Source organism: Stomoxys calcitrans, chromosome 5 (assembly GCF_963082655.1).
Source record: "Stomoxys calcitrans chromosome 5, idStoCalc2.1, whole genome shotgun sequence".
In the NCBI taxonomy this organism is placed as follows: Eukaryota; Metazoa; Arthropoda; class Insecta; order Diptera; family Muscidae; genus Stomoxys; species Stomoxys calcitrans.
The window spans coordinates 13,255,947-13,268,308 of NC_081556.1; the positions used below are offsets into that span (position 1 = coordinate 13,255,947).

Sequence of the window (12,362 nt, forward strand, 5' to 3'; positions counted from 1 at the left end):
TCCCTCTCCCCGTCGGAACTATCCTTTTACCTCAACAAACCTTAGGAGAAATACCAGAGGTATGTTCGCAAGTTCACCCAGATCACAGAAGAAACGGCTTCCCAGAAAGTAGAGCCTACGTCTCTACACACCTGGACAGGAACACAGCAAGTGCTCAATAGTCTCCTCCTCATCCTCATCGAGGCAAATCCTACAGAAGTCATTGTGCGGTATCCCCATGCGCGGCCTTTGGCACAGTGTCCGGTTATGACCCCTGTCAAAGTTCTCATCGACCTCTTATCGAACGCCAGCAACTCCGTCCGGTTATGACCCCTGTCAAAGTACTCATCAATCTCTTATCGAACGCTAGCAACTCCCTCGTCCTCCTTCGGTCGACGACCAGCCATAGCGCCTTCGCAGCCCGGCAACCATCTACAGTGTCCCACCTTGCCACCGACGCCGCCCTGGCCATCCCCTCTACTGTGTTCAGTAGCTCAACAAATGGCAGGTAGGCAAGACCGATGACTGCTTCGCCGGCGCAGACGATCGCCTCTTGGCGCACTCGCCCGCTCTCTCATTTTCTGCAATCCCCCCATGCTCAGGAACTTATGTCAGCGTAACATCGTGGGCCCGGAGCCTATCCAAGGATTCCAAACAGTCTGCCACGCATTTCGACCTCACCATCCTCGACCCCAAGGCCTTGAGCGCCGCCATACTATCCACATAAATTCTAAGTTTCGAGGGCGTTAAGCCCCTTACCAGAATTTCTCTTACGGCCACTGCAATGGCATAGACCTCTACCTGAAAGACCGTACACTCATCCGGCAGTCTCAGAGACATACTGATATTGAGTCCATCAAAGTAGACCCCCAATCCAGTCCCCGACTCCATCTTGAAGCCATCTGTGTAGATCGAGGTCTCATCCTCCTCAAGTACACCTCCGTATCCATAACACCCGGAATCGAACTTTGACCGCAACCATCCTTCTTCGCCATACTGAGCTCTTTCAGCCTAAGCGCGACCCTGGCGGCGCAGTTACAAATATAGGCCCCGATGGGCTGCATATCCAGCATCGCCTCCAGGCCTGCCTGCGGTGCGGATCTCAAAGATTCGTCCCGGCCGATTTTAGCACGTCTTTACATTTTTGAATCTCATATTGTGCTGATCGTTCTAAATATCCGCTATGCCAGTTTTGGAGGAGGGACTGAAACTTGACTTGAAGTTTAGATACTAGATTCGTGCTCTACTCTCAAATTTCCTTCATTTGTGTCCCAAAATGTTCCCCAAGGCAGTTTTGGGGGTGGCCAGAACAAAATTCAAACTTGGACCTCCCATTCGTTTTCTACTCACAAATACATTTTATTTGATACCCATACTGTGCAGATCCGTCCACATGCCCGTTTTGAGGGTTTTTGGGTGGGGCGTTCCCCTGGTCGCTTTACCTCAAAGTTTTTTCAGATTTCTGTTATTTAAGGCAGTCAAAAGGGTGCAAACAAAAAATTCGCATAAAGCGTTTTCTACATTTCCGAGTTTAAGAATTTTGGAAAATAAGGGGAAGGGGGAGGGTCCGCTCCCCTACACACAACAAAAAATTTTATTTTCAAGGATTATTCTAAAAAATCTATAAAAAAAATTAAAAATGTTAGAAATGGAATGATGAGATTATCTCCTGCACCCTTTGCTCCTGGGTATAAAAATATGATATCTTTACAAAAATTTTTCAGTTTTTTGGAAATTTTCTATAATTGCATTTTTTTATCAAGGCTTTTACGTTTTTCTTTATTTTCAGATCATACAGCACAACACATTTTCATCCCCTCGACGTATTAGGCCACTTTTGGGCCTCTCACCGCCAAGATGTCTTCGGTTAAAGTGGCGGTTCGAGTGCGTCCCTTCAATTCGCGGGAGATAGGACGAGAATCAAAATGTATCATAGAAATGTTTGATAACACCACAACGGGTATGTAGAAATAGACAAAAGGGATTCACTGTTGGAAATGTAAATTTATAAAAATGTTTTTCTTGGTTACAGCGATCACAAATCCCAAAGTTCCACCCAATTCCAGTGAGTCGGTCAAACGTTTCAATTTTGATTATTCATATTGGTCACATGATGTAGGTTGATTCTATTATGGATTAAAAAAGATTTCATTGAGAAATGAGCATTTTGTTTATAATAATTTCAGCCCAAAGATCCATGTTTCTCCACACAGTCCATGGTCTACAAGGACATTGGCGAGGAGATGTTGCAGCATTCCTTTGATGGCTACAATGTCTGCATATTTGCCTATGGCCAAACGGGGGCAGGTAAATCATACACCATGATGGGTAAACAAGAGGAGCATCAAGAGGGTATTATACCCATGATATGCAAGGATTTATTCAGGCGCATAGCCTCCACAGAATCAGCTGATCTGAAATACTCGGTGAGTTAAGAGTTTATACCCTTAATTGAGTCCCACATTAACATCTATGGGTTTTTTTTATGGTTTTTAGGTTGAAGTCTCCTACATGGAAATCTATTGTGAGCGTGTGCGAGATTTATTGAATCCTAAAAACAAAGGCAATCTGCGAGTACGCGAACATCCTTTGTTGGGTCCCTATGTTGAGGATCTATCTAAATTGGCTGTTACCAGCTATCAAGATATACACGATCTCATTGATGAGGGCAATAAGGCCCGCACAGTGGCAGCCACCAATATGAATGAGACCAGCTCGCGTTCCCATGCAGTGTTTACCATATTCTTTACCCAGCAGCGTCATGATACCATGACTGATTTGATAACAGAAAAAGTTTCAAAAATCAGTTTGGTCGATTTGGCAGGTTCCGAACGTGCCGATTCTACAGGTGCCAAGGGCACACGTCTTAAGGAGGGCGCCAACATCAACAAATCATTGACTACGCTGGGCAAGGTTATCTCTGCCCTGGCAGAAATTGTAAGTACCTTAAGCCTAAAACAGCCTTTTTGTTTCATGTACAAACGATTCATTCACATTGTTAACGTCCCCCTTCATTAGTTTCTCATTACACACAATTTTCTCATGATTTTTTTTGTTTTTGTGTATATTTTACGTTTTTTTTTGGTTCTATAACTTCCCAAAGAACTAGTTTTTAGTATTAAAAAACTTCTTTTATTAATATTTTCTAAATTTACGAAAAAATCCCCTCACTTTGCTTTCTACTTTCAATCACATAATCAATGCTTTTTGCCAAAACAAAAATCTATTGATTATCCCTAATGAACTTAAATGCGATATTTCAATTTTCACAGTCTGTAAGTATACGAAAAAAAAAAAATAACAAATGAAGTGTTTTTGTAATTTTTTATGTAAAAAAAACCATCAAAACTTTCGTAAAAAGTTGTCAATGTTATTTAGGTTGGGTTTTGTTCAAAAAAAAAAAATTAAGACTTTTTATTTAAAGTTCAAAAAATAACAAAAAAAAATGTATAAATAGTAAAGCTTTTTTTAAAACTTGAGCTCTTTTGTTAAAATTTTTCGAATTAAATATTTTTTATTACTATTCCACAACATGTCATTAACATTTGTTAGAATTTCTGTTATACAATTTTGTCTACTAAATATTTTGCTTTGAAACACAGAGAGTATTTTGTGATGATATGGCAACCAAGATTTTAATACATTTCGGGTTGTTGTTGTTGTAGCAGTGTGTTGTACACCGAGGCGGCAGACCTTGCCGATGAATGATTCCATCGGTTCAAACCGGTACATACAATCGGCTGCCATGGGATTGGGATTGTTGTAGTTGTACCAGTGTTGTGTTCTATCTTTCGTCTGCTTGGTTCTGTTGAATATGCAGATGTCTATGCCCTCTGTAGGGTGTGAAATGGGAGATACTAACCACTACTAAATTTCCCATGAACATTTCATAAAGGAATAGCGGATGCTTCTCTAATATCAAGGAGTGCCGTCCGATTAATGTTTAAGCTCATTGATAAGGGCCCCTTTTTTATTGCCGAGTCCGAACGGCATGCCGCATAGCGACACCACCTAGTAGAGAAGTTTTAACATGGCAGGACCACAGAAAAATTGTGTGATATTCAAGCCGGGATTTGAACCCAGACGTTCGGCGTTATAGGCGGACATACTCTGCGCCACTGTGGTCTTCGAATAGGTAGAGGTCACACAGTGCCGGGGATGATATCACCCTGCCTTGGGGAACTCCCTGTTTAACTCTACGGTGTTTCGATTTCTTATCTCTAAATTCCACAAATGACTGGTGACGACACAGATAATTCGGGACTCAGTTGTTGTTGTTGTAGCAGTGTGTTGTATACTGAAGCAGCAACCCTTGCCGATGAAGGACTCCATCGGGTCAATCCGGTACGTACAACCGGGAGCCATGGGATTGAACCGGGACTCAGTGATGTGCTCAAATAGTTTTGGGATTTGAACCCAGGCGTCATAGATAGACATCCTTTGCGCCACGGTGGTCTTCAAATAGGTAGAGGTTACACCGTTGCGGGGATGATATCACCCTGCCTTGAAGCTGAACGCTTCGATAGATCCAGTGCCACGAGCATCGTCCTACCACATGGCCCTGGGCTGATTGAAGCAGTGCAATTATACTTCCTTAGTGACGTAAGGGCAAAATTCGAAATGCACAGAGTCCATGCACCGGTTAAACCTCACCGACACCGACCGATGATGGAGAAGGTTCTGACAAACAGAACAATTCCGGCACGGACCAGAAGTGTATGCAGAAGGCACTCCGGGATTTGGCTCTCCCATGACGAAAAAGGACGAACACACAGTTTTCTTTCTTTCGATCACACCGTTAGTCCAGAACGAGCAGTTGACTAGCTTGGGTTGGGTTGATGAGATCCAAAAAATGAACTTCAAAAGCCTATGTTGGAAATTCTTGGCTTTTCAAATACTCCTTAATCCTCTACCATTCAATGAACCTGAGTTGGTTCAAGTCGGGTATAACATCTAATCCCAAACGTTCCATTGGGAAAACTGGGCATTGGCATAGGAAGTGATTCAATATCTCTCGCATGTAATCCAATGTGACTCGTGTAGATGCCGAAGTTCGTAGAGATCTCCTTCCTCTCATTCTTTCTAAGTATCCGTCATGTCTTATCCCGATTCAATTCAATGAAAGTGATTCAATATCTCGCCAATTTTTGCACATGTCTACAGCATGGACAGCATCACATATCATGTATAGTTGCGCATGTTATCCTATGCGACTCGTACAGATGCCGGAGGTCGTAGAGATCTCCTTCCTCCAATTCTTTCTAAGTATCCGTCATGTCTTATCCCAATCTGTAGCCACCCAAATCATTTTTGCTGTCCTTCCAGTCAGTCTTTTCGTTCCAGCGTATTACATGCCCCTAACCAGGATCGCGTTGCCGCAGAAGGTTTTGCGTTTTCTAAATTTATTTTCGACAAACCCTTGGCCCTAACTGTCAGGTTATGCGCTTTCTCATTCCCCCTTTAACACACTGTGGATCGGCACATCAATTATGCGGATATGCCGATCCACACGTAGAATAAGCGTTAATCGCTCTTTTGCATCCAGAACTGTTGGGTTGGAGATACGTGGTAAGCACACTTTTAGGAGCAACATCGTTCCTGTACATAGGCCGGTTCGCTAGAGGTGCATAGGAGTTGACCCCCAATGCAGGCTTTGTTTTGGAGCCGTCAGTGAAAAACGAGGTCTCATCGTACTCATCCAGAACGAGTTATGATTTTACCGCCCCTGTTATTGTCAGCCCAATAACACTCGACCTTAATCGTCTCGACAGGTTTGGCATCTGAAACCATACATCTCGTTCCCCTCTTATCATCTTGATTTTACGTCTTCTACCTTCAAACTGTTTCCTCATCGTTTAAGTGATCTAAACCTGCGGTGGCCACTCAAAACCTTAATCAACAGCCTGACCATATTTTATCTTAGCCCCAGCTGAAGTCACATCCTACTTTGTGAGAAATCGGGCCACAGGGCAATGTTTTACCCTGCAGCAAAAGGCCTATCCTACCAAAAAGCTTGTACAGAGGAAAGCTCATTTAATCTGTAGCTTTGTACAGGTCCATAATGGAACCATCCTTGGTTAGGGTCATTACCTGCCTGATGGCTCGACCCAACACCACCAGACAGCTTTCTGCATGAATCGCAGATTCTCCTTGTGTCTCCTGATTCAGATTACCCTATGTCTCTCTCTAACTTGAACAGAGTTCAGAGCCCATAAATCATAAATGTCTGATGGGACAGCCGCTACTGCCTCAAAAGTGCATTAAGAACCTGCAAGAATATGTACACCTCCGCCCAGAAAACACTTAAACCGTCTATGAGTCTATATGACACCTTATTTCAAGAGACTCTTTAAAAATCCGAACACATGGAGGTACGATACAGCTTGGACCCTCTCGTATATGTCGAGCGGTGCCTCCAGGCCACATTTCAATTTTCAAAAGTCAACGTCTAAGTCGTGTTTGATGAATACCTCTTTGTCGCGATACTGAAACATACCAGTAATGCTACACCTGCTGCCCAATCTGAATCGATGGGTGTCCGAAATGCGAGTAGCGCAGTGCTCCTGAGTCACGTATTCTATGGGTAATCTTCGTCAAATCAAGTATGAAATTTAGGACTCAACCATTTGCTACCGACTTCAACGCCGTTGCGGTGTCCTACATCTCCTTGACCATCTTGCGGAGACTTCCTTTCTCCACCACCCGATGACAGGTGAAACCCCCATAATCGAAAATAGGAAATATAAAAGAATTCTATAACACTCTACCCCGAGTGTAGATCGCATTTAAATCGCACTGATCCTCTATGGCTCTATGTAAGGTTGATAGATATTTCCCTTTCTCACCAAATAATGCTTTGTGTCTTTCTCCAAAGCTAGGATATATCGGAATATTTATTTCAGAATTAGGATGTCTGTTCCATACTCACAAGCAGTGACCATCTTTCTATATGGAGATGGCTGTCCCAGAGATTACTGGGTTGCGCGCTTTTTCTTCACATTTTGTCTTTTTCCCAAAAGTCTTTCTTACAGTCTCCCTCATGGGAATTTTCCTACTTTTTGATGGTGGAAAGCTCTTCGCAGTGTTTTGCTCTCCAAGACACCTGATACTCTTATTGGATTCTTTAGAAGTAATTGTCCGCTTGAAATTATCCTACACTGTCGCCAAATTGGTTTGCCAATATATTTTTTCAGCTTTCTTGGTTGTATTTTTTGGTATTGAATTAAACTTTGCAAGGATATCGCTCACTTTTGATGATCTAACTTTGTTTGTTATCGAAATCGAAATTGATTCGCCACCTGTATTTCAAGATTGGCTTTAATATCAGTTGCTTTATGCTGGAAAAACAGATGTTTGCCTGAGTCAAGTCACTCATTCCAGTACTGGCATTAGCTATCAGTGTAAATATGGTATGGGTTGCCTACAAAATATCTCTCTGTATTGCTGTAGTTAAAGCATGCTTTAAAATTTTTTTTGTTTGTTTTTTGTTATAGAACTCATGATGATGGTCATAACAGCCCTCATGATTCTGCTATCTTAACATGAAGAATCTTCTTGAAAAGCTAACAGTCTTATAAATTCTAGCTGGCATCGTTACTAATCCAACTATTAACCATTCCATACAGGCTTCCAAAAATAAGAAATCCAAAAAAGCCGATTTCATACCTTATCGCGATTCAGTGCTGACTTGGCTGTTGCGTGAAAATTTGGGTGGCAACTCCAAAACTGCTATGATAGCAGCCATATCACCGGCCGATATTAACTACGATGAAACTTTGAGTACTTTACGGTAAGTTTTCTTTGACGAGGTTGTTTTGCTTTTATTTTTTTTTTGTTTTACTAATTTTGTTGTTGTATTATACCCTCCACCATAAGATGGGGGGTATACTAATTTCGTCATTCTGATTGTAACTACTAGAAATATTCGTCTGAGACCCCATAAAGTATATATATTCTTGATCGTCGTGAAATTTTATGTCGATCTAGCCATGTCCGTCCGTCTGTCCGTCCGTCCGTCCGTCCGTCCGTCCGTCCGTCCGTCCGTCTGTCTGTCGAAAGCACGCTAACTTCCGAAGGAGTAAAGCTAGCCGCTTGAAATTTTGCACAAATACTTCTTATTAGTGTAGGTCGGTTGGTATTGTAAATGGGCCATATCGGTCCATGTTTTGATATAGCTGCCATATAAACCGATCTTGGGTCTTGACTTCTTGAGCCTCTATAGTGCGCAATTCTTATCCGATTAGGATGAAATTTTGCACGACGTGTTTTGTAATGACATCCAACAACTGTGCCAAGTATGGTTCAAATCGGTCCATAACCTGATATAGCTGCCATATAAACCGATCTTGGGTCTTGACTTCTTGAGCCTCTAGAGTGCGCAATTCTTATCCGATTAGAATGAAATTTTGCCCGACGTGTTTTGTAATGACATCCAACAACTGTGCCAAGTATGGTTCAAATCGGTCCATAACCTGATATAGCTGCCATATACACCGATCTGGGGTTTTGACTTCTTGAGCCTCTAGAGTGTGCAATTCTTATCCGATTGGAATGAAATTTTGCACGACGTGTTTTGTTACGATATCCAACAACTGTGCCATGTATGGTTCAAATCGGTGCATAACCTTATATAGCTGTCATATAAACCGATCTTGGGTCTTGACTTCTTGAGCTTCTACAGGGCGCAATTCTTATCCAATTTGAATGAATTTTGGCACGAAGTATTTTGTTATGATATCCAACAACTGTGTTAAATATGGTTCAAATCGGTTCATAACCTGATATAGCTGTCATATAAACCGATCTGGTATATTGACTTCTTGAGCCTCTAGAGGTCGCAATTATTATCCGATTTGCCTGAAATTTTGTACGACGGATCCTCTCATGACTATTAACATACGTGTTTATTATGGTCTGAATCGGTATATAGCCCGATACAGCTCCCATATAAATCGATCTCTCTATTTTACTTCTTGAGCCCCCAAAGTTCGCAATTCTTATTCGAATTGGCTGACATTTTACACAGGCCTCCAACATATAATTTGATTGTGGTCCAAACCGGACCATATCTTGATATCGCTCTAATAGCAGAGGAAATCTTTTCTTATATCCTTTTTTCCCAAAGAAGAGATGCCTTGAAAAGAACTCGACAAATGCGATCCATGGTGGAGGGTATATAAGATTCGGCCCGGCCGAACTTAGCACGCTTTTACTTGTTTTTTTACTACTTTCAGTTATGCTGATCGCGCCAAGGCGATTGTCTGCAAAGCTGTCGTCAACGAGGATGCCAATGCTAAACTTATACGTGAACTCAAAGAAGAAATTCAAAAGTTGCGCGATCTTTTGAAGGCCGAAGGCATTGAAGTACAAGAAGGTAAGCTTGAAAATAAAGTGTGCTGTTTTCATCATGTTTATAGTTAAAGTTAAAATGCTAAGCCAGGAATCAAAATGTGTTTTTCCTTAATATTTTATAATTGGATAAGATTTTACCAAATGCACTCTTGAAGTTTGTAACTTTATAAAGCTCGTCTTTATAATGCCTTATCGCTTCATTGATGGAAGAGAGTGACTCTCTGCTGTAATGGGAGTGTAGTAGTCCCAGAGGAAACCTCTTGGCTTCATGAGGTTACTTCGTTTCTGAGTCTGCGATGTGCGGGTCTTGATTTGGTCTTCCCAGAGGGGATTTAAAAGCGAGTAGCTCTTTTTTTTTTTAAATTACCTATATTAGTTTTTTCGTTAAGTTGTTGTGGCAAAATGCTGCCCTAATGTTCGCACATAAAAGGGTGGCAACATTGCGATTGTGGCACTGTTTAGGCTTGGGAGAGAGTAGCGAAAGCACAATGAATAGCTCTGTAATTATGATTCTCCTTAAAGATGGGTATTTTGCTCACATTTCAAAGTGAAACTCCATATTAAAACAAGTAAAATGGCATTAAGTTTGGCCGGGCCGAACTTTGGATACCCACCACCTCGGGTATATATGCAAACCATTTTTCGCCAAAATCCGGTGAAAATTGGATAACCTAAGCACCCAAATTCGGCACGGACATTAAGTGGTTTAATATATATGTCACTATTCAATTTTGTAGAACAAAATATTGGTCTTTTTGGCAAATATAACCAATTATAAACCGATCTGAGCCATATTAAGTTCGGATATCGTTAAGCTCAGAAAGACTCACTGTTTCAAATTTCAGCGAAATCGGTTAATAAATAAAGCTTTTATGGGTTCCAGTCCCCTTATCTGCAGATCGGTCTATATGGCAGCTCAATCTAAATATAGTCCGATCGGAACTATATTTAGGTCGGATATTGGGAGGTTTTAACCTACTCACTGTTTCAAATTTCAGCGAAGTCGGATAATAAATAAAGCTTTTATTGGCTTCAGACCGCTTATCGGCAGATCGGTCTATATGGTAGCTATATGTAAATGTAGTCCGATATGAACCATATTTAGGTCGAATGTCAGGAGGCTAAAAATAACTTACTGTTTAAAATTTTAGCGAAATCGGTTAAAAAATAAAGCTTTTATGGAATTCAGACCCTTTATCGGGAGATCGGTCTATATGACAGCTATATCTAAATATAGGCTGATCTGTACCATATTTGGGTCAGATGTCGGGAGGCTTAAAATAACCCACAGTTGCATATTTCAGCGAAATTGGGTAATAAATAAAGCTTTTATCGTCTTCAGACCCTTTAACGGGAGATCGGTCTATATGGCAGCTATATCTAAATATAGTCGGATCTGAACCATATTCAGGTTAGATGTCAGGAGGCTTAAAATAACCCTTTGTTATAAATTTCAGCGAAATCGGGTAATAAATAAAGCTTTTACGGCCTTCAGACCCTTTATCGGGAGATCGGTCTATATGTCAGCTATATCTGAACATAATCCGATCTAATCCATATTTGGGTCAGATGTCGGGAGGCTTAAAATAACCCACAGTTGCATATTTCAGCGAAATCGGATGAAAAGTAAAGATTTTATGGGCATTAGACCCTTTGTCGGAAAATCGGTCTATATAGCAGCTATATCCAAATATGGTCCGATTTGGCCCGTTCAAGAACTTAACCAGCGTGCATCAAAAATACGTATCTGTACCAAATTTTAGCTCAATATCTCAATTTTTGAAGGCTCTAGAGTGATTACAACAGATGGACAGACACACGGATATCGTTAAATCGTCTTAGAATTTTACGACGATCCAAAATATATATACTTTGTAGGGTCGGAAATTGATATTTCGATGTGTTGCAAACGGAATGACTAAATTTTCGTTCATTGCCTTTTCATTAAAGAACAATTGTTAGCAAATATAGATTTAGCATTTCTGGTTTTTATACCCTCCACCATAAGATGGGGGGTATACTAATTTCGTCATTCTGTTTGTAACTACTCGGAATATTCGACTGAGACCCCATAAAGTATATATATTTTATGTCGACCTAGCCCTGTCCGTCCGTCCGTCTGTCTGTCGAAAGCACGCTAACTTCCGAAGGAGTAAAGCTAGCCGCTTGAAATTTTGCACAAATACTTCTTATTAGTGTAGGTCGGTTTGTATTGTAAATGGGCCATATCGGTCCATGTTTTGATATAGCTGTCATATAAACCGATCTTGGGTCTTGACTTCTTGAGCCTCTAGAGTGCGTAATTCTTATCCGATTGGAATGAAATTTTGCACGACGTGTTTTGTTATGATATCCAACAACTGTGTCAAGTATGGTTTAAATCGGTCCATAACCTGATATAGCTGTCATATAAACCGATCTTGGGTCTTGACTTCTTGAGCCTCTAGAGTGTGCAATTCTTATCCGATTGGAATGAAATTTTGCACGACGTGTTTTGTTATGATATCCAACAACTGTGCCAAGTATGGTTTAAATCGGTCCATAACCTGATATAGCTGTCATATAAACCGATCTTGGGTCTTGACTTCTTGAGCCTCTAGAGTGCGTAATTCTTATCCGATTTGAATGAATTTTTGCACGAAGTGTTTTGTTATGATATCCAACAACTGTGCCAAGTGTGGTTCAAATCGGTTCATAACCTGATATAGCAGTCATATAAAAAGATCTGGGGACTTGACTTGTTGAGCTTCTAGAGGGCGCAATTCCTATCCGATTTGGTTGAAAATTTTCATGAAGTATTTTATTCTTACTTTCAACAACTGTGTCAAAGAAGGTTCAAATCGGTTCATAACCTGACATAGCTGCCATATAAACCGATCTGGGATCTTGACTTCTTGAGCCTCTAGAGGTCGCAATTATTATCCGATTTGCCAGAAATTTTGTACTACGGATCCTCTCATGACCATCAACATACGTGTTTATTATGATCTGAATCGGTCTATAGCCCGATGCAGCTCCCATATAAATCGATC

The 12,362-nt window shown here is 41.0% G+C and overlaps 1 protein-coding gene across 9 annotated transcripts in view; it reads left to right on the top strand.

Moving 5' to 3' along the window:
* The window catches only part of LOC106088678 (kinesin-like protein unc-104), a 149,887-nt gene that overhangs the window by 81,726 nt on the left and 55,799 nt on the right, over positions 1-12,362 (top strand). For all 9 annotated transcript variants that reach the window (XM_059370510.1, XM_059370508.1, XM_059370509.1 and 6 more), the window contains 6 exons: positions 1,769-1,939; positions 2,012-2,094; positions 2,166-2,405; positions 2,476-2,916; positions 7,605-7,768; positions 9,213-9,352. In XM_059370510.1, coding sequence (XP_059226493.1) covers positions 1,837-1,939; positions 2,012-2,094; positions 2,166-2,405; positions 2,476-2,916; positions 7,605-7,768; positions 9,213-9,352 — 1,171 coding nt within the window. In that variant the 5' untranslated portion in view covers positions 1,769-1,836. The remainder of the gene's footprint in view (positions 1-1,768; positions 1,940-2,011; positions 2,095-2,165; positions 2,406-2,475; positions 2,917-7,604; positions 7,769-9,212; positions 9,353-12,362) is intronic.